At 44.4% G+C, this 22,484-nt stretch overlaps 2 protein-coding genes and 1 long non-coding RNA gene across 20 annotated transcripts in view; 2 read left to right on the top strand and 1 right to left on the bottom strand.

Annotated features, from left to right (window-relative positions):
* The window catches only part of LOC112666363 (long-chain-fatty-acid--CoA ligase ACSBG2-like), a 151,759-nt gene that overhangs the window by 69,138 nt on the left and 60,137 nt on the right, over positions 1–22,484 (top strand). The window lies entirely within an intron of this gene.
* LOC112666364 (uncharacterized) overlaps positions 6,980–22,484 on the bottom strand; it is a 54,607-nt gene continuing 39,102 nt past the window's right edge. For 5 of the 8 annotated variants that reach the window (XR_003140827.3, XR_003140826.3, XR_004807367.2 and 2 more), the window contains 4 exons: positions 20,943–21,078; positions 20,189–20,239; positions 10,938–19,995; positions 6,980–7,188 (listed from right to left, as the gene is read on the bottom strand). This is a non-coding gene — a long non-coding RNA (uncharacterized LOC112666364). The remainder of the gene's footprint in view (positions 7,189–10,937; positions 19,996–20,188; positions 20,240–20,942; positions 21,079–22,484) is intronic. The other 3 variants (XR_004807365.2, XR_004807368.2, XR_004807366.2) reach the window with 3 other exon arrangements.
* The window catches only part of LOC112666362 (long-chain-fatty-acid--CoA ligase ACSBG2-like), a 39,133-nt gene continuing 25,301 nt past the window's right edge, over positions 8,653–22,484 (top strand). For 4 of the 11 annotated variants that reach the window (XM_025457177.3, XM_025457173.3, XM_025457172.3 and 1 more), the window contains exons 1-3: positions 8,656–8,916; positions 18,617–18,717; positions 22,013–22,242. In XM_025457177.3, the coding sequence (XP_025312962.1) occupies positions 8,903–8,916; positions 18,617–18,717; positions 22,013–22,242 (345 nt within the window). In that variant the 5' untranslated portion in view covers positions 8,656–8,902. Of the gene's footprint in view, positions 8,917–18,616; positions 18,718–22,012; positions 22,243–22,484 lie in introns of all 11 variants that reach the window. The other 7 variants (XM_025457175.3, XM_025457168.3, XM_025457169.3 and 4 more) reach the window with 4 other exon arrangements.

Below are 22,484 nucleotides of genomic sequence, written 5' to 3'. Positions count from 1 at the left end.
CATTACTTCTCTCACCAGATTATTATTTTTTTTTTGGAGGGGAGGGGGAAATCAAAACACCCAAAGGCATATAAAATGAAAAAGATATTTTCTGCTAAACTATAAAATAAAAATCGAGCAACCAGAAAAAAGAAAAGTTTAACCACATGCTTACAAGAAAAGAATCAGCCCATAAAACCACAGGAAGGACCACTAAAAATGAGTGTGACTTCAAGAATGGTATGAAACACATCCCTCTGGGAGCTTTCCAGATCTCCTTGAAAGGATTTCCCCTCGGTGGTTGTTAAAACTTTTTTTTTTTCCCCTCCCAGACGGGCTTCTTTCTAATTGACTGTTTTTATTTAACTAATGACTGTTAATTAACCAGTGCTATTAGAACTTTAAAGGCCATTTATGCATTGGGGGAGGCGGGTTTAAGAGCCACTTTTTTTTTTTTTTTGGCGCAGACCTGAGCCTGAGCATCTGATCCTTTCAAGGGTGGCATGAAAGGACAATTTCCATAATGATGCAGCTTCTGAATAGTGGATTTTGTGTGGAAAGCACCTGTGCACCACCAAGATCTTTATTTTTCTCATGGCTTTCTGGCCGCTGGCTGCCACATTTCTCCGCGAAACTGAATTATTTCCATAGCAAACTGCTGTGACCTCGAACAGCCTTCGAGAGGGCAAGCTGAATACACGTCAAACACAGTTTTTTTCTTAAGTCCCCTTTTGCCCCCCCAGCTGACTGTCTCAGCCACTTCTAGGCAACGAGGGAGCAGGGGATTAGAACGGCTGGGCCGAGGTTCCACATGGCCCTGATCGGAGGGAAAGGGAGACAAGACAGGAAAAAGACACAGCAGCGCTTTTAAAAGGGGGGGCAGTTAGGGACCCCTGGGTGGCTCAGTGGTTGAGAGTCTGTCTTGGACCCAGGGCGTGATCCCAGGGTCCCAGGATCGAGTCCTGCATCGGGGTCCCTGCATGGGGCCTGCTTCTCCCTCTGCCTGTGTCTCTGCCTCTCCCTCTCTGTGCCTCATGAATAAATAAATAAAATCTTTAAAATAAGGGGGGAGCAGTTAAAACAATCCAGTGACACAAGCTGCCGAGAATTCTTAGCACCCGCTTTGGGAACGTGAAACAAGAACATCTGCCCCTTGGCTTGCTTGTGACCTCACCAGTCGTGGTGCTAACAGTGCAGTGACGCGTCTAGCTTCCGTGCACCGAAAAGAGGAAGAAATGATGGGAGATCTGCCTAATAGTTTGGATCATTAAGAAATGATGGAAGAAAAAAAAAAAAAAAGAAATGATGGAAGGATCTGCCTAATATTTTGGCCCGGGCAGTCCAACAGGGCTGCCAGTGACCCTTCACAGCCTATTCACTTGTGCACAGAGGACACTGGTCACCCACGTCACTGGGGGTGCTGCTGCGTGAACCTGCCACGTTCATCAGTAACCAGAAGAAACCACGTGGAAAGAAAATGGAATATAATCAACTACGCCAGTGGGTTCATGGACGGAGTTACATATTCAGACTGGACATTTCCCCTGCATTTTCTTGTGGACGTCTTTGTGTGTGTGTGTGTGTGTGTGTGTGTGTGTGTGTGTGTGTGTGTGTGTTTTCCCAGACCCCTATTGTTTCTGAATATTTACTTTGCACTTGAAGGGAAGTCTGCCCTTCGTGGGTGCAGCTGAGACACACTTCTTTCCCCTGGGGCCACCATGAGTTTCACACACCCATCTTAGGGGCTTTGCACACATGCATTGGGCTTTATTTATTTATTTTTTAAGATTTTATTTATTTATTCAGGAGAGCCACAGAGAGAGAGGCAGAGACACAGGCAGAGGGAGAAGCAGGCTCCGTGCAGGGAGCCCGACGTGGGACTCGATCCCGGGACCCCAGGATCATACCCTGGGCTGAAGGCAGGCGCTAAACCGCTGAGCCACCAGGGCTGCCCTGCACTGGACTTTAAACACAGTTGGGCAAAGCTCCTTCAGTTGTTAAAGGTAATGGTGGATTCTGGTTTTATTGCACATTTTCAGTTAATGAAGTAATGAGTAGCAGGGCGGGGTGGGGGAAGAAGCTGCTGTGTCTATAGATTCATATCAAGATATACCTATTTTGTCTTGTGAGCACAGGCCAAAAAGGTCTTAATAAATGTAAAGATAGAGACAAAAACGTGCAACTCTTGAAGAACCCCAAATTGTAAAAGGGCTCCCCTTGTTACCCCGTAGGTCAGTGCTTCTCAATCTTTTTAGCTGCGAGGTGCATGCAGAGAATAATACTTGTGTATTTGTACAAAATTTCCTCACACAGTCTTTTTCAAGTTGTAATAAAAAAAACTTGGGTTTTCTTGCGTGAATAATTTTTTAAATTAATGTCTATGTTTGTAGTCACTAGATACCATTTCTGATGGATAGATTTTCGGTAGTAGTCTTTTCAAGTTCTTTGTTGATAGAATGAAATGCTTTTTGAAGATTTCGCGTTTCTCTTTTTTCCTAAGATTTTTTAAAGGTTTTGTTCTTTGTTTATTTGAGAAAGAGAGACAGAGAGAGAGCACAAGTAGAAGGAGTGGAAGAGGGAGAAGCAGACGCTTCGCAGAGCAGGAGCCTGATGCAGGACTCGATCCCAGGACCCCGGGATCATGACCCGAGCTGAAGGCAGATGCTTAACCAACTGAGCCACCCAGGTGCCCCTCTTTTTTTCCTATAACTTATGTACTTCAAAGTGAAGTATAAGTTTTTCCATGTGTGTGGACCTTTGTCCCAGAACATTTCCAACCCTCTAAAGGGCTCTCTCATGTCCTTTTCCAGTTAACACCTCTGTCCCATGATTCTGACTTCTGTCACCACATTGCTTTTGCTTATTCTTGACTTCATATTGATGGAATTGTGTAAAATTATGTCTGTGAGATTCATCCCTATTGCTGAGTGCATCGCTCATTCGTTTTTTTTTAAAAAACATTGTTGAGTCGTATTCCAATGTAGGAACACACCAGGATTTAGCTACCCATTCTCCTGTCGACAGACATTTGGTTGGTTTCCAATTTCCTCCAATTCTTGATAGGCACAATTGGCAAGGAACTTTGTGTGCACAGTTGATAAGAAATGAAAAACAACTTTCACAAATCGTGCAAACAGGTGAAATTATAGTTAACAGGGGATAGGAAATTATACACCACTTTTTACAGGCCATTCACAAATTATAAAAGGTGAAACTATATTTGAAGAAGAATGTGATACCTACGAATATGCTGGGAGCTGTCCCCACCGGGAGCCCCCTTTTGGCTCCCTGTGTGTGTGTGTGTGTCCTATAAGGACACTAGTCATTGAATTTAGGACTCCCCCAAATCCTGCATGACCTCATCCCACATATGAATAACCAGACTAGAAGACTGGAACTGAGAGGAGAGTGGGCTCAGAGTCCAGGATTCCCAGGAGGGGAAAGAAAGAACGGATGGATTATCCTATATCAGGGGTTGGCAAACTTTTTCTGTCTGGTGCAGATAACATTCTGGGCTTGGCAGGTCATACAGTCCCTGTCACACGCCATTCTGCTGTTACAACAAGAGAGTCAGAGACAAGAAATACATGAATGGGCAGTGTGGCTGTGTGCCAATAAAACTTTATTTATATGAACAGGCAGGAGGCCAGAGCTGGCATAAGGGTTGCAGTTTGCCCATCTTTGTCCTAGATGTTTAAGCCCAAGGCGAAATGAAAAGATGAAACAGGACAAAAAGCTACTGGTAGGCCGAAGGCGAACATAGTGGGAAAAAATTACCAAAGCACATGGGAAATCTTCAGAGAGCAAGGCCACAACAGGAAGCCAGAAAAGATAATTAGTCCGAAAGCGAAGTTAATACCGGAGGAAAGAGTCGGTGTTGACGATGGTTGGCTACTACAGGAAGGGATTTGAGCAGGCCAAGGTGGGACGGGGGACTGTTACCTTGTCATAAATCTTGCTGATCTTTTAGATCCTCAAACGACAATGGTGAAACAGTATGTATTACCTTAATTTCAAAAATTAAAACTTAAAAAAACACAGCAGCCTACCGTCAGGGCAATCCTGCTGTGCTGCCTGTAGGTAGAGACCCGGACGCAGGGCTTTATGCTCCTGGGAGGGGAGGACAGATGGAAGCTCCCACCAGGGGGAGCTCCGAGAAAACGGACCGATTTTCTCTGGGAAAATAAAACTGGTCTACATGGAGAATGCCAACCCACCATCCCCTGGGCCAAATCCGGCCCTCCACCTGTGGGGGATTCAGGGGGGCTTTGTTATTTTATTTTATTACTATTTTTATTGAGATATAACTGACATACAACACTAGTTTCAGGTGCACCGTATAATTCTACTTGGATATGTTGCAAAATGACCACAATAAATCTTGTTATCATCACCATATGTACTTATAATTTTTTTGTCTTGTGATGAGAACTTTTAAGATCGACTCTCTTTAGGAACTTTTTTTTTTAATTTTTTATTTATTTATGATAGTCACACACAGAGAGAGAGAGAAGCAGAGACATAGGCAGAGGGAGAAGCAGGCTCCATGCACCGGGAGCCCAACGTGGGATTCGATCCCGGGTCTCCAGGATCACACCCCGGGCCAAAGGCAGGCGCTAAACCGCTGCGCCACCCAGGGATCCCTAGGAACTTTCAAATATACAATATAGTATTGTTAGCTACAGCCACTGTGCCACATGCTGCATCCCTAGGACTTGTTTATTTTATAACCGAAAGTTAGTACCCCTTGACCACCTTCACTTATTTTGCCCACGCCCACCACCCCGCCTCTGGCAACTGCCAATGTCTCTGTGAGTTCGGATTCTTTTTCTTTTGTCTTGTTTTTAGACTCCACATGTAAGTGAGATCATACGATATTTGTCTCTGATTTATTTCACTTAAGCATAATGGTGGGACCTCAAAGTCCCATCTACGTTGTCACAGATGGCAGGATTTCCTTCCTGTTTATGGCTGAATAGTATTCCTGTGTGTGTGTATCTCACATTATCTTTATCCACCCATCTGTTGACCAACACTTAGGCTGTTTCCATATCTTGGCTATTATTAAAAAATGATGCTGTGATGAACATGGGGGTGCAGGTATCAATTTGAGATCCCATTTCCACTTCTTTTGGGCATATACCTGGAAGTAAAGTCACTAGATCATATGGTATAATGGTTTAATTTGGGGAGCCTCCATACTGTTTTCCATAGTGGCTGCACCAATTTACATTCCCACCAACAGTTCCCTTTTCTCCACATGGTTGCCAATGATTATTATCTCTTGTTTTTTTTTTAAGATTTTATTTATTTATTCATAAGAGACACAGAGAAGGAGGCAGAGACACAGGCAGAGAGAGAAGCAGACTCCCTGTGGGGACCCTGATGGGCAACTCAATCCCAGGACCCCGGATCACTACCTGAGCCAAAGGCAGATGCTCAACCACTGAGCCACCCAGGCACCCCCTATCTCTTGTATTTTTGACAACAGCATTCTAAGTGGTGTGAGGTGATATGTCACTGTGGTTTTAATTTACGTTTCTCTGATGACAAGTGATGCTGAGCATCTCTCGAGTACCTGGGGGCCATGTGCATGCCTTCTTTGGGAAAATGTCTATTCAGTTCCTCTGCCCCATTTTTAATCAGATTGTTTCTCTTGAAATTAAAAAACAAACAAACATGGGTATTACTTTCATAATATTTTTTAAAATTAATTTAAATATAAAAAAGTAATGGTTTACTCCCATAGAACACTGAATTGACACAATACAGGAAAAGGGGGGAAAGGATCTGTGTTTTAAATTTTTGACCCATACAGCCACGTTGTTGTCCAACAGAGCTGTACTGACGCATTGCTACCAACAATATGTGAGCATCATGAATGAGTTCAAGGTTTTCGTCTTGAGAAATTTGGGGCTAATTACTTAACTAGATAACCTAGGCCCATCATAAACTGTTAACTTCTAGCCAGCCCAGCAATATCACTCGAAGGTTATGGCAGTTAGCATTTGACTGTATCTAAAAGAAAATCTAACCAAAGTGGGTTGTAAAATAGGGGCTTGGGGCACCCAGCTGGCTCAGTCGGTAGAGCATGCCACTCTTGATCTTGGGGTTATGAGTTCAAGCCCCATGTCAAGCATAGGGATTACTGAAAAATAAAATCTTTAAAAAGAGCGGAGGGGGCTTGGGGGCACCTGAGTGGCTCAGTCAGTTACATCTAACTCTTGAGTTCAGCTCAGGTCATGATCTCAGGGTCTTGGGATCAAGCCTGGGTCAGGCTCTGTGCTTAGTGGGAAGTCTGCTTAAGGATTCTTTCTATCCCTTTCACCCCGCTCCCCCCATCCCAACATTTGTGCATGTGCTCACTCTCTATAAAATAGATACATCTTAAAAAAAAACAACAACCACCTAAGGGCTTATTTTTCATCACTGCACAGGAAATCTATGTGTAAATGGAGTAGCTTTGATTCAGCTACTCACCGTCACCATCAAGAGCCCAGGATATTAATGTCCCAAGCTGCTGGCTGCATGTACCTTTTACTGTCGCTTCATGATTGCAAAATAGCTGCCATTGCTCCCTTCCTCCCCATACCAGGCAGGAAGACAGGGGAAGGGGAAACCTCAGAGATCTCTCCTTTCCTGCTTGTCCTTTATTTTTTTTTTCCTGCTTGTCCTTTAAAGCAGATGTTTCCAGAAGCTGACTTGCCCTTATGTTGTATTGGTCAGAATAGTCACACGGCCACTCGCCACTGTAGAGAAGTCCGGGAAAGAGAGGATTTTGCTTTTCCACCCTCTCTGGCTCAGAGGAAAACGGAGAAGGGGCTGGGAATGGCTGTGCAGTCTACTGCGCAATCACAGTATTACAAGATGTTAAGAGTCCGCTTCAGTGGCCAGAACAACCAGTCACAGACGCGAACTCGGTAAATAAGATGCAGGGTGGGGGTGAATGGACAAAATATAAGGGGAAAGCCAGGAACCCATAGTAACACAGAGAAATAGCTGCCAAGATGAAAAGCATTTTAATGCAGTATGTTAAAAAAAAAAATCAGCCCAGATGCCAAAAACCCACGACGCACAAAACGTCAAGATTTTAAATCAAGACAGTACCCGACAGGGCCAGGGCCAGAGGACAGTGAGCGGTGCACTCGCAGGGCCGGATCCTCAGGAAATATCCGGAGGACGGGGACACAAGGAGGAAGGCCCAGGCACCTGTAGGAGGAATTTCAACGTCAGTCAGGACAGAGTGAAGCTCAGAGAGATGACGTCCGTCTAGAACTGGCGTTCTCAGGCACCCGCCTCTGACCAGCTGTGTGCCTCTGGGCAGGCTACCTACCCTCTCTGTTTCTCCAGCTGTAAAGTTTGGGACAGTTCTTTGGCAGTGCAGCTGCCAGGCCTCGGGTCTGGGGACCACAACCCGAAGCCTCTCTGAGAGTCAGGATGCTCTGTGAAGCGCTGGGACGCAGCAGGGGTGGGGAAGTAAGCGTGACTTCTGCTTCTCTGCCTCTTGCTTCCTGCGTGAGCTTAGCCCAGTGGTTTGGCCTCTCTCACCCACTAACGGAGGGCCTTCGGAGTATTAAATCATGCCACAGGGTCAGAATAATGATCTACTTATTTAAAAATTGTTGAGGAAGACTTCACATTGGATTAACCATTAACCAGTTTAACTCAGTGGCATTTAGTACGTTCACCATGTCGTGCACCCACCACCTCTGTCTAGTTCCAAGACCTTTCCATTGCCCCAAGGGGAGACTCTATCTACTAGCAACCATTGCCCATTGCTCCTCGCCCCAGCTCCTTGCACCTCTACTCTCCTTTCTGTCCCCATGGATTCGCCTACCCATGAACGCCATCTCCCATCCACTAAAGGCATGACCCCAAAGTGGCCTCCATCTCTTCTTTCCCTGTCCCATGGGTCAGGATTTAGCCAGATGACCACATGTAGCAGCGAGGGGCCTGGGAGACAGTCTTCAGGAGAAGAGTCTAGAGAAGGAGCCAAATGGATATCAGTGGACCCTGGCTCTCCCAGCCACAGCCACCTCAGAGTCTGTGGTGTGAACATTGGTCAGCCATGGGCCCGGACCACCCAGAAATCTCCAGAGACAACGGAACACTCCTTCTTCTTTTCTCTCCTGGTGCAGAATGTTTGGTTGATAAATCTTTGTGTATTGAGCACCTACTGTGTGCCCCGCTGGGGATGCAGCAGTGAGCACAACAGACATAGAGAAGGGGAGGCCGACCGATGATACATAACGTAGGGCAGTGTGATAAAAAGTGGTGAGACCCCTGCTGTCTCCGCTCAAGGAAGCTCTCCTGACCTCCCTGTGTCGGGTCCTTCATCAAATCCACTTGACACTGTGGGTCTCTCTGCACAATTGTAAGTTTGCATTCATTTGTATGAGTCTAGGTTTTCCTGCTGTGTTCCTGAGCAGACCTCACCTGGTTTTGCTCCTCTTTATGTCCCTAGCATCAAGCGCAATGGCCAACGTTTAAGTGTGGTGGCTTCATGCAAATTTGACAAATTCCATGGCAGGAGTGCAATGCATGCACATACGCGTGCAGGGACAGATGAATGAGTGAAAAGAGAACAGCAAACCTCCTGCCACAGAAGCAGTTTCCCCCAGGGGTGGGGGTGGGGTGGGGAGGCAGGGACAGCCAGTGATGTCACAAGAGGTGGCTGGGATGGATGGTTCTGGAAGGTTGAATGGAGTAGAAGGGCTGTCAGGGAGGAATACTGCCCACCTTTCTGCCTCTTGTCACCGCTACCATCCTGGCTGGACCCAGACAGTGATGGGGCCTGGGAAAGTGTAGCACATGTCCAGACTTCCAGGAGAGGCAACTTATTTATCATCTTTGTGGAAGAAGAAAGCCCTCTGAGTGGCCAGATGTCTCGGCAGCGAATGCTATAATGTGATGGCCAGGACTCATGGCAAGCAGCAGGTGACAGTAGTACGGGAGAGGGGTATGTGGGAGTCCTTTGGGATTCAGTGTCTGGCTGTCACTCAGCAGCATATTTCACTCGGACTTAGTCTTACCACAGGCACACATTTTGGTCTTGAGCTAAACCCTCAGTATCTTTTTCTGTTGCATTTTCTCACTGATTGGTGCCGGTGTACAAAAAAGCTATTGCTCTTTTGCCTAATCACCTTATAGAAATTTTATTTCTAATAACTCTTTGGTTTATTGGATGGTCTAAGTGGTCTAAGTAGTCAATCATATTAGCTGCAAACTGACAATGTTGTCTGTTTCCAATCTGCATTCTCTTCATTTATTTTTCTTGTGATACTGCATTGGCTAAGAACCTTCGGATCAATGCTGAATAGAAGCTGTGACAGCTGACATCTTTGTCTTATTCCCGATTTCTTAGAAATTCTTCCAGCACTTTTGTTGCTGTTATTAAGTATAATATTTATTGCATATTTCCACTGGATATTGTTTATCAAGTTAAGGAAATGTCTTCCATTTCTTATTTACTAAGATTTTTCATAAACAAATGACTATTTCATCGAATTCTACCTTGAAGACACCGTATGTTTTTCACCCTTTGTAAATGCAGTAACTCATGTCGATAAAACGTTTAATAGTTTTGCAGTTACAATAAACCCTATGTGGCCTTTTAAAATGGTGAAACAGGGGCGCCTGGGTGACTTAGTTGGTTGGGTGTCTGACTCTTGATTCTGGCTCAGGTCATGATCTCAGGGTCGTGGGATCGAGCTCCGTGTCATGCTCCATGCTCAGTGGGGAGTCTGCTTGAGATTCTCTCTCTCCCTCTCCCTCTGCCACCCCCTCCATGCTCTCTCTAAAACAAATAAGTAAATATTTAGAATAACCTTTAAAAAATGTGAAACCTCTTGCATAGAAAATGATATCAAATATATCTGAAAATTTAATGAATAACAATACATGTCTATATACCTACTTGATCTTTGGAATAAAACGTTACTAGGAACTTGGAAGTCCGCTGTATGTCCTACTTCTTTTCTTATGTTCCCCCCTCCCCTGAAAGCAGTAACCCCTATCCTAAGTTGTCTGCAGAAACTTTCCCTCAGTTTTTAATTTTAATCAGCACCCAAACAAGTACTAATCAATGTTGCCTGTTTGTGAACTTTATATAAATCGAATCATACTACATCCTGCTTCTTTGTCAGCATCACGGCTGGGAAATGCACCTGAGTTTTTGTGTATGTTCCTGGATTAATGGATATGTCCATTTTCTGCTGATGGACATTAGGGGTTTTCCAGTGTGGGGTTCTTATCGTCACTACTACTGTGAACCTTCTTTTCCGTGTCTCCTGGAGTAGATGTGCAAGAGTTTCTTTGGGGTATATATACCTGGGAGTGAAAATACCACGTGAGGGAAAAACATATGTTCACTATTAATGGTTAATACCAGAGTTTTGCCAATTGAGTGTGCCATCTTTAGCTCCCACCAGCAGAGGAGGAGGGCTCCCATTCTCTTTCCTCTCCAGCACTTGGATGCATTTTTTATCTACGGGGAATGAAATGGTATCTTATTCTGGCTTTAATGTCCATTTCCCTGATTACCCAGAATCTGAGCATCTTGTCCTGTGTTTACAGCCCATTCAGTTTCCTGTTCTGTGAACTGCTTGCTCATGTTTTCACCCATCTCCTGTTGGATTATTTACCTATGCCTTTTTATTTTATTTTATTATTTTTTTAAAGAATTTTATTTATTTATTCATGAGAGACACACACAGAGAGAGAGGCAGAGACACAGGCAGAGGGAGAAGCAGGCTCCATGCAGGGAGCCTGACATGGGACTCAATCCCGGGTCTCCAGAATCACACCCCGGGCTTCAGGCAGCGCTAAACTGCTGTGCCACCGGAGCTGCCCTACCTATGCCTTTTTAATTCAGAGGTGCTCTTTTCATATTCTGGATATGAATTTTTCCTTGGGATATGAGCAGAGCAAATATCTTATCCCAGCCTGTCTTGACTTACTGTTTTCTGATGTCTCAATACACAGACATTCTTCATCTGGTCAAGATTCTTCAAACACGTGGCTGGATTTGACCTTAGCTTTGGTGAAGCTCCCACTTACAGCTGCTCATGAATGAATGAATGAATGAATGCTCCTAAGACTGAGAAGAAAAAATCATGCTGTGACCATAGGCAAACTAACCTTGTTGTGTTCTAGTTTCATTTGTAAAATGGGGGCTAATAGTAAATAATAGTACCTACCTAGGATTACTGTGAAGATTAAATGAGTTAATGCAGGTAAAACTTTCAGAACAGTGTTTGATGCATAGGAAAGAACCGCCTGTTATTGGTTTGCTGTTGCTGTCCTGTATTAAATAGTCTTGGTCTTAACAGGAGTTGGTTTTACCAGGATCCCCCAGCCCAAGATCACAGGGAGATGTCTCTGGGTAGGGCTTCCATATTACTTTTCTAAATGCTGTTTTTTTTTTAAGATTTTTTATTTATTTATTAGGGGGGGAGAGAGAGAGAGAGAGAGAGAGAGAGAGAGAGAGAGAGAGAAACAGGAAGAGGGAGAAGCAGGCTCCATGCAGGGAGCCTGACGTGGGACTCGATCCCGGGTCTCCAGGATCACGCCCTGAGCGGAAGGAGGAGCTAAACTGCTGAGCCACCAGGGCTGCCCCCATATTACTTTTCTATATAGAAGACACTCAAATTGTACTTGCCATCTGCACCTTGTAACTGCCTTGTCCTGTCCAGAGTATCTCAGTGTTGGCACTATTGACATTTGAGATCAGATAATTCTTAGTTGTGAGGAGCTCTCCTGGGCATTGCAGGACACTGCAGCATCTCTGGCCTCTACCCACTAGATGCCAATAGCAGCCCCCAACTTGTGACAACCAAAATGTCTCCAGACACTTCCAAGTGTGCCCTGGGGGCCAGAATGGCCCCTAGTTAAGAACCACAGGTCTACTGGATCAATATATTTAGATATATACCTACTCACCTAATCGTTTGCATGGGCCAGGCACTGTGCTCTGTGTTAGGTATATAATGATCAACAAGAGAGTCTCTCTCTCTCTCTCTCTCTCTCTCTCTCTCTCTCTCACCTTATTATAAAGCTAGCTCATGCAATAAAGGGGAAGAGAGCATGGAATAAGGGGGTGGATCTAGCTCAGCCTGGGATAATGGGATAGTCCCCTGAAGAACAGACCCCATAAGCAGAGGTTGAGTTTGGGGAGGGATTGATAGATGAAGATTAAGGAGAACAGTGTTTTGAGCATAAGGGACAGCATGTGCAAAGGCCCTGAGGTGAGAGGGAGCTTGGAGCATGTGGGGATGCAGAGAAGGTCCAAGTAGCTGGAGCTAAGGAGGTGAGGAGTATGGCAGGAGGTAGGGCTGTCTTTGTATTTATTTCCATACACCCCTCGCTCCCAGAGGTCAGCTGTAGACTTCTGCACCGGGAATAGCCAAGCTAGTTCCCATCTCATGGCCTCTGCACCCACAGTCTGCTCTGACTGGAACACCACACCCCAGTAGAACTCCACATCCGCCAGATCTCACTCAACTCAGGTGACACCTCCTCAGAGAGGCCTCCCTGATCACCGCAGCATTCTCTATTACAACATCCTGTTCTGTTGTTTCCCTTGTGATCATTATCGATGTGAATAATTTTTTTAAGAAAGAAGCACATTTATTTTGTATAAGTAAAATAAACATACCATAAATTTACATATCATGTCCGATAGTTATCATATCATGAAAATGATCTGTTTTTATTTTGGTGGACTTAAAGTGTTAAAGACTTAAATCAATTAATTTTAGAAAAGTTTCCTAAAGTTATCGAATCAAATATGACTAAAGAGTAAGTTGCATGCTTGGAATTTTCACTGGCTCCTATTTCTAGGAAGTTTCTTCTTAAAAAAAAAAAAAATGTGGGGCAGCCCGAGTAGCTCAGTGGTTTAGTGCCGCCTTCGGCCCAGGGCCTGATCCTAGATCGAGTCCCGAGTCGGGCTTCCTGCATGGAGCTTGCTCCTCCCTCTGCCTGTGTCTCTGCCTCTTTCTCTCTGTCTCTCATGAATAAATAAATAAAATCTTTTTTTAAAATGTTATTTATTTTTTCAACCTGAATTTTTTTAAATTGGAGGGATACCGACATACCACAAAATTCTCCACTTTAAAGTTTTTTTAAAAGATTTTATTTATTTATTTATGTATTTATTTATTTATTGGAGAGAGAGCACAAACAGGGGGAGGGGCAGAGGGAGAAGCAGACTCTCTGCTGAGCAGGGAGCCTGACTCGGGCTCCATCCCAGGACCCTGGGATCATGACCTGAGCTAAAGGCAGATGCTTAAGTGACTGAGCCCTTAAAAGTCACCACTGTGAAGTGCACAGTTCAGTAACATTCAGTACCGTTTACCACTATCTCTACCGGTTCCAAAACATTTTCATCATCCCCAAAGGAAATTGTATGCCCATAAGCAGTCACACCCCATACTCCGGTCCCCAGCTCCAGGCACCCACTCATCTGTTTCCTGTCTCTACCGATTTGCTTGTTTTGAACGTTTGCCTATAAATAGAATCAGATGCTGTGTCCTTTGACATCTGGCTTCTCTCACTCAGCGTGGTGTTTTTGAGGCTCATCCTGTCCTATCTGAATTGATCTCTGTTCATTTCCTGGCTGTTTTTTCCAACCAGAATGTCAGCTCAAGGAGAGATTTTTGTCTGTTTTGTTGCCCAGTGTCTAGAACTCCCCCGGCACACAGTAGGTGCTCAGGAAACACAAAGACAGCAGCAGAGTCCCAGGATCGACCCCTGCCCTTCTCCCTCACTGAGTATATAAGAAGGATTCTTAATGATGGTTAAGGTTGAAAGAAACCAGGGCAGGTCCCCCGATGGCCGCAGGCACCTGAGGACTTTATGATCTGAGACCTTCTCAAGGCTTCAGCAGTGGAGTCAGATTGCTTGCATTTTGCTTCATGACCACCAAGGAGGCAACAACTCCTTAGAGACCAGAGACACAACACATTCCTGTGTCACAAACACATATACAAACTCATTCACCTACACAAATGGCCACCTCTTTGTATGCTGTCCTGAATTTTGCTTTCCTGATTTAATACCCTGTCTTGAAGAACATTCCAATTCAGTAACCATGAACCGACCCCTCTGGGGTGTGTGTTTCATTGGGGTGAGAATCACATAACATAAAATTAACTTTTTTTTTTGTTTTTTTACAATGAATGGCTCAGTGGCATTTAGTTCATTCAGTTTTGAGCAACCATCATTTCTGTTTAGGTCCAAAAATTGTTCATTGCCCCAAAAGGAAACTCTGTACACATCAGGCTATCACTCCTCATCCCATCCTCGAGGTCCTTTATAGTAGCCCCAAAATGTTCATCACAGTGCCCTGCACAAGGTAGATCTTTATTACATTTTTATGTTTTTCCTAAGTTTTATCCCTAAGGGGGATACATAATTTTGTTGTATAGTACACTTTTCTTTTTTAGTTTGCCAAAGTAAGCCTATATATATATATATATATATATATATATATATACACACATATATATATTTATCTCCCAGGGATCCCCTATATATATTTTTTTAAATATAAAACTAACTGGCTGGAGGAAATTTTTCTCTTTAAACTGATAGAATAAAAATATAGCCCTTGAAAGAATGCTTTCATCTCGTAACACATACTTGGAAAAGCGATTAGGCTTTTATTTATTTTTATTTTTTTAAGATTTTATTTATTTGAGAGAGAGAGAGAGCACACAAGCAGGGAGAGCAGCAGATTGAGGGGGAGAAGCAGACTCCCCACTGAACAGGGAGCCCAATGTGGGGCTCCATCCCAGGACCCTGGAATCACGACACAAGCTGGAGGGAGACGCCCAACCAGCTGAGCCATCCAGACACCCTGATTAGGCTTTTAAACAACTAACACATAATTGGCAAACTGTGGACAAGAACTAAGTTTCAGCAGGAAATAGGAAGTGATTGCTAACAATTTATTTGCTCCTTACATTTTATGTTTAGTGATACTGGAAAACCCAATGAGTTAGCTACAGAACATTTTTCAATTGTCCATTTTAAGATATACAGCACAGGGACGCCTGGGTGGCTCAGCGGTTAAGCTCCTGCCTTCAGCCCAGGGTGTGATCCTGGAGTCCTGGGATCGAATTCCACCTCGGGCTCCCTGCGTGGAGCCTACTTCTCCCTCTGCCTATGTCTCTGCTTCTCTTCTCTGTATCTCTCATGAATAAATTTAAAAAAATAAGATATGCAGCACATTTTATTCACACATTGGAGAATTCACATTTTTTGGTGTAGTTCTAGAGTTTTGGCAAATGCTCGGAGTTGTATAACTAGCAGCACAGTCACTGTTTCCACCCTCCCCCAAATTCCCTCATGTTCCCCCTTCACAGTCAACCCCACTTTGCACCCCAACTCCTGGCAACCACCAATCTGTTCTCTGACATTACGGTTTTGCCTTTTTCAGAAAGTCACATACACGGAATCATAAAGCATGTGGCCTTTTGAGTCTGGCTTCTTTCTCTCAAGCCTTTGAGACGTGCTCAAGTTGTTGCATCCACAGTTCCATCCTCTATGGTGTGGTGTTGCACTGTAGGGATGTACCATGGAGAAGGGAGGGGAGGGCAGGAAGGGGCCGGTGGTCATGCAGGGCTTTGTGGGCATGGGGAGGACTTGGGCTTATACCCTGAGGGATGTGAGAGCCCTGGAGGGCTGCAGGCAGAGGAGGGGTAGGGTTAGACCAACATTTTATTTTATTCTTATCTTTTACAGTTTTTATGATGAAATATTTCAAACACACAAACAAATAGAGCTGGAAGTGTCATGACCCACCCCCCAATGACAATAACAATTGTACTTATTATTTTGCTTCAAAAATTGTCAACATGGAGTTGGTCTTGGTTCTCTCCATGTGGCCATGCTCCTGATGGACTATTTTAAACTCCAAACAGCATAATTTCATGTGTGAATCCTTTCATGACAAGGATTCTTTGACTTAGTCCCAAAGCCATGATCAGTCTTCAAAAAGAGACCATCCTTTCTTCATGGCATTTGACATCCAGTCAGTGTTCACATCACCACTGATCACAGATGTCTTGCTTGGGTCTGGATCTGGCTGGAATCCACACGTTGAATGTGGTTGATGGGATCCACCCTTGGGCGGGGTCCCTGGGATCCAGGTGAGCGGTGGTTTGGGGACCTATTTTGAAGACAGAGCTGATGGGATTTGTTGATGGGCCAGATGTGGGGGGAAGAGAGGGAGAGGAAGGAGAGAGGGAGAAGAGAACGAAAGGCAGGGTTGGGGAAAGGGAGAGAGGAGAGCAGAAGACAGAAGGAAGCAAGGAAGGAAGAAAGGAAACAGCCAAGGGAGAGAAGAAAGAGGAGGGAGGACAAAGGGAGAGAGGGAGGGAGGGAGGGTGGGAGGGAGGGAAGTTGGTTAGGTGGTGGGTAGATAGATGGATGAGGATGGGTGGGTGGAAGGACAGATGGAGGGAAGGATGGAAAGATGGATGGGTGGGTGGGTGGAAGGGTGATAGGATAAAGGAAGGTAGAGAGAGAGAGGGATAGAAGAAGAGAGGGAAGGAGGGAGCAGTGGAGGGGAAAGGGTGGATTAAGGGTGACACCAAGGTTCTGAGCCAGATCCAGTTGCTCCAGGAAGACCTTGGACTTCCTGGCTGCTGCTTCTGCAGCACACTTCATGAATGTCTTTACAGGCGTGTTCATAGCTTCATTCAGATTGGCTGTGCTTGGCTATTCGCTTCATCCCACTGATTGATCTCCTCCGTGTGTATGAATGTCACGGGGACTCATTTGGGTTCATATCACAATGTGCCTTTCTAGCTACTCGTTTTCATTGAACTACAAAGCTGGAGTCGGCTAGCGCAGAACCGTGCACAGCTTATAGAGCTACATCAGCCAGTCTGTGAATTGTCAGGTTCTCGTCTGCTGCATCCCTGATTCTTGGAGAACAATTACCTGCAAATCTAGAATTTAGGACTGCTTGATTCTTGTATCAAGCATAATGCTTGTCATGAGCAAGATAATACAATCTCCCTTCACGGAAAACGCAGACACGTTGTTTTCAAACAATGTCAGCCAGCAATCCTGGCCTCCAAGGGGACTGCTGATGATGTCTGGATGTCTGTGGACATCTTTGGTTGGAACAAAATTACACACTGGGGTTGTGATTTTAATTACATGCTTAGGGGAATTTCATTAATGAAACATGTGGCCAAATGTTCAAATGTTTTCGGCAATTTTGGTCCGTTAAATTCCTCAGTTCATTAAATGACATTTAATAGTATCTTCTAAATATTTATGCAACTGTAGAATTCACTGTGACTTCCATAAAAAAATACTGCAGAATGGGTGGCTTATCAGAAATTTATTTTCTCTCAGTTCTGGAGGCTGGAAGTCCAAAGTCAAGGTGTCAGCAGGGCTGGTTTCTGGTGACAGCCCTCTTCATTGCTTGCAAACAGCTGCCTCCTTGCTGTGTCCCCACAAGGAGGGGCGAGAACAGGATTTGGTTTCCTTTCCTCTTAGAAAGATACCAATCCTACTGGATCCGGGCCCCACTATTATCACTTCCTCTAACCTGAATCACCTCCCTAAAGGTTCCGTCTCCAAATATAAGCAGACTGGGGGTTAGGGCTTCAGTATATGAATTTTGGGGAACATAACTTCATCTAGAAAAATATCAATTTTTTGTTAAGTAAATGTTCAAAAGAATGTTGCTTAATATATTTAAAGATTAACCCACTGAAAAGCAGACCAGGTTAAAGAGTGGTGGTTGACCCCATCATACACAGAAGGTTTCAAACAACAGAGCCCAGTTAATGGGCATGCAAGGATCCCAGCAGCCAGACTGCACTGTCCTCCAAGGATGGCTCAGCGACCGTGTGGTCTGGCCACCGCCTTCCAAGGGCTGCCTCAGTCTTACAATGGATGAGAGTGTCTGTCCCTCACATCCTCGCTAATATATTTTTCAATTTTGTTTTTTAGCTTAGTCAACCTGACAGGTGAAATACATCATAATATTTTCTATGCATTCTCTCATGACCGAGAAAGTCATTTTAAATGTGTTTTTCAGGGAACTTTCTATTTATGCCCCTTGGGGTACTGGACTTTTTTATTGGTTCATTGGAATTCTTTATATATAAAAGAAATCAAGCCTTAATTAGGCATGTGATCCATATTTTTTTTCTCAGTTTGTTGATCGCTTGATTGTTTATGGCATTCTTTTGCCATGTGGAAAATCAAAAACTTCCTATGAAGCAAGATTTTCTGTTTTTCCTTTAGATCCTTTGGGTTTTCACGTCGTACTATCTTTAGGGCAACCAACAAGAACAGAAATCTCCTGTGGGTTTCTTTTTCCCTTGGGAGAATTCAAAATGTTGTCTCACCCACAGGACCACATATAGACTTGGTCTCTATACTCCAACCATTTAAGAGACTCTTCTGGAAACTCACAGATTGAAGGCCCTCTGGACTTAAAATTGCTCTGTGATCTCTGGCACACAGACCACTCTCATCCCCTCCTAGGTCCAGGGCAGGCATGACTAATGGATCCCAGGATTCTAGGCAGACATGGCCAGTGGATGGAAGTTGGCTTAGACTTGCAGCCTCTTTGCCAGCCCCGCTAAGTCCCCTGCTTTGTGCCTTGCAGTACAATGAAGAATGGTCTCTCCAGATCTCAAAAGGCTAAAAGCCCAATGACTCGTGAAGAGAATGTTACGGATTCTCAAATAAACATGAATAAAAACAAAGGTATGTTGTGCTAGAGTGTGCATGGGGAAGAGGAAGATGCATTGACTCAGCCAAGCCTTTTCATAAAGGAACACACACCCCCGCCCAGAAAGTCAGGACATAGGTGCTCCTTGCCTCGGCGCCTGGCTTTGGCTGAGGTGCCTGAAACAGTGGGTGAGGGGCTTGCTCTTTTGACACCTCATTTGTATTGTTTGTGCCACAGGACATTGATCATAACATCTCCCTAGTAGGACAGCCTGGTAAAGCACCCAGGAACCATCATATATAGTACAGATATGTGTGTGTGTGTGTGTGTGTGTGTGTATATATACAATGTAATAATATATATAGTGCAGGTGTAATAATATAAAGTACATATATAATAATACATATTGTGGATATAATTGTGTTTATATATATAAATATACACGCTGCAAATGCCATTGTGTATGTATAGTGCAGATGTAGTAATATATACAGTCCAGATGCAATATAGGCGAGTTGTAATAACATATACAGTGCAGATGTGACAATATAGTGCATGTGTATTCATATATATGTTAATGCAGATGTAATTATATGCAGTGCAGCCACAATTGAAAATGTATATAGTGCAGATGTAATAACACTTATATCGTACAAATATTAATAAATATAATATAGTACAGATATACTGTACTATATAGCAGTATAGTATTTTAACATTTGTAGTATCTATATATAATAAATACATAAATAGCGCAGGTATGTGGTAATTGTGTTCATCTGTATGTTGTAATCACTCTGCCGCTGGAACGAAGCTCAGGGAGCACCATGAGATAGAGCGTCTTCATTATCTTTCACAGCTGCCATCTTCCAAGTGCATAAAATGTTGGTGAGGATGACAGCTTTTACGATCATTCTCAAATGACAGTAATCTTCAAAATCTCATTTTGGTCACTGAGTCAGATTCCTGGGTCTGTTACAACCAACTAGACAGTTTCCGAGTGGTGGAAACAACAGAGACTTGTTCCGTCGGGGTTCTGGAGGCTGGAAGCCCGAGATCAGGGCATTGGCTGGGTTGGGTCTTTCTGGAGGCTGTGGTGGGCAATCTGCTCCATGCTCTCCAGGCTCCTGGTGGTCTTGGCAATCCTTGGCGATCCTTGGTCTACAAACTCATCACGGAAATCTCTGCCTCTATCATTATATGGCCTTCTTCTCTGGGTGTGTGTCCTCTCCTCTCCTCTAAAGACACCAGTTATTGGACTTTGAACCAGCACTACATCAGAATTTCATCTTGCGATCCTCAACTGACTCCACCTGCCAAGTGGAATATTTGTGTCCTTCCAAAACTCATGTGTTGAAAGTTAACCCCAGTGTGATTGTATCAGGAGGTGGGGGCCTACAGGAGGGGGTCAGATCATGAGGGTGAAGCCCCAGAGACCTCCCTCACCCCTTCTACCAGGTGAGGACACAGTGAGAAGCCGCTATGAACCAGAAAGTAGGTTCTTACCAGACACTGAATCTGCCAGAGCCTTGATCTTTGACTTCCCGGCCTCCACAGCTACGAGAAATAAATGTCTGTTATTTATAAATGTGCTGTATTATGTCAAATGAACTAAGATGCACCCTAACACGCAGCACCTCAGGATGTGACTTATTTGGAAACAGGAGTCACTGCAGATGTAGTTAGTGATGATGATGTCATTTGCGTGGGCCCTAACCCAATATGACTGGTGTCCATATGAAAAGGGTCAAGTGGGACAGAGACAGGCACACAGGGAGATGCTTCTAAGCCAAGGACCTCCAAAGACTGCCACCAAATAGCTAGGAACTAGGACAGAGGCATGGAACGGATTCTCCATCATGGCCTCCAAGGGAGTCAACTCTGCCCACACCTTGATCTCATACTTATCATCTCCAGAACTGAGAGAACAGATTTCTGTGGTTTCAGCCTCTCATGCTGGGGCACTTTGTCTCGGCAGCCCTAGCTGACTAATACATAGTTCATGCTCTTTTATCAGCACCCACTGGTTACCTTCCTTAGTGTCTGCCTCTGAACATGGATCCCCAGGTTCTCTCTACTGTCTTCCAGACAAAAGCCTTTAGGAGCTCCTCCATGGGGTCCATGTCAGTCAAGGGGAACAACAGCACCCCATAGCACATGGACACGCAGTGTTCTCCCAACCCCCTGTCTACTCAGCCACAGCCAGCTACCACCTCTCTACTAGATAAATTTCAGTCAGACAAAGTCAAGAGTCACAAACCCAGTTCTCCAAGAGGGTTTCCAGAATCTTCTCTCACTTGACCCATGGTTGGGGGGGGTGATGAACACACTGCATGCCAACTCTCTCCAGAGGAAACCCTCTTCTCTTCTTTGTAGGGATCAACCACTTCACACCCCTAAAGGAGATGAAGGGTGAAGGGAAACAAGCTGGTTTTGAGTTCCACATTAAGGGGTGGTATCAGGGTGGTCCGGGTGATGCCGATGTAACATCCAACCCCAAACCTCAAGAGCTTAACACAACACACGCTTGTTTCTTGTTCGCATTATGTGTCTGGCACTAGGTTTCCCCCCCTACATATGCTTCCTACCATATTTGTGGCAGGAGAATGAGGTACAGTGAGTCACACACTGACTCTTAAACCTTCTGCCTGGAAGGAGCCCCCAGGTGGCTCAGTGGCTGAGCATCTGCCTTTGGTTCAGGTCATGATCCGAGGGTCCTGGGATCGGGTCCCACATGGGGCTCCCTGCAGCGAGCCTGCTTGTCCCTCTGCTAGGTCTCTGCCTTTCATCTGCCTGGGAGAGACACACACACCAGCCACTTCTCACATTCCACTGACCAAAGCATATGTAGTCTACTGCATGTAAATTTTACCTTAAAAAAAAAAAACCTATAAATAATTTGGAACTCTAGTTAATGATTCACCTGCTAAAGCATGTGAATTTAAGGATGAAATGGATAGACAGCTGCAGCTTACTTCGAAATAGATGGAGCAATGCATGGATATAGAGAGATGGCTGGACAGAGATGTGATAAAGCAAATGCAGCAAATGCTAGCGGTTGTGGAATCCACATTGTGAGTAAGAGAGTTTTGGCTATACAGCCTTCCAACTTTCTTGTGTGTGTGAAAATTTTCATAGGAAGTTGTTGAAGGGAGTAAGGAAAAATAAGAAAGAGAAAGCATGAATGGGCTGGTATTGGCCCTGTGACTTCACTCAAGGAGTGGGATTAATTCAACACTCAGCCCTTCAGGCCCAAAAAAGGACACTCCTCCTCCAAAGTTATTAAACTAATAAAAATATTTGCCACCCACCCCTGATGACTGTTTACAGTGACACCTAGGCTGTGGACCATTCATCGAGATGGAGAAGTCCTTCTGAGGCTATCAAAACATGGGCCAGGCCATGAGACCCCATTAACCATCCCTGAATTTTTTCGGGAGTCAGTCAGCCGATTTGGGATGTATCCAGCCCTTGCAACAAAGAACAGTGAGCATTGGGAAGTTCTGAATTTTAACCAGTACTACGAAGCTTGTCGGAAGGCAGCAAGAGCCTTGATCAAGGTAAATGAATTATTCATTCATTCATCATTTAGTCAATCACACATTCTACATATGGATACATATGGTATAAAATGCACAAGGCACCATAAGATATGAAGGTTAACTGATGAGAATTTTCCCTATAATATTTGACCTCTCTCTTATGGAGGCAGCCACCATTGCCAGTTTTTTGTAAATCCTTTGGGGGAATAAATTATGTGTATAATAGCATAAAATGTCTCTACATGCAAGTTTTCACACAC

Source organism: Canis lupus, chromosome 20 (assembly GCF_003254725.2).
Source record: "Canis lupus dingo isolate Sandy chromosome 20, ASM325472v2, whole genome shotgun sequence".
NCBI classification, from domain to species: domain Eukaryota; kingdom Metazoa; phylum Chordata; class Mammalia; order Carnivora; family Canidae; genus Canis; species Canis lupus.
Note: the sequence above shows the minus strand (reverse complement) of the source record. Positions and strands in the feature narration are given on the sequence as shown.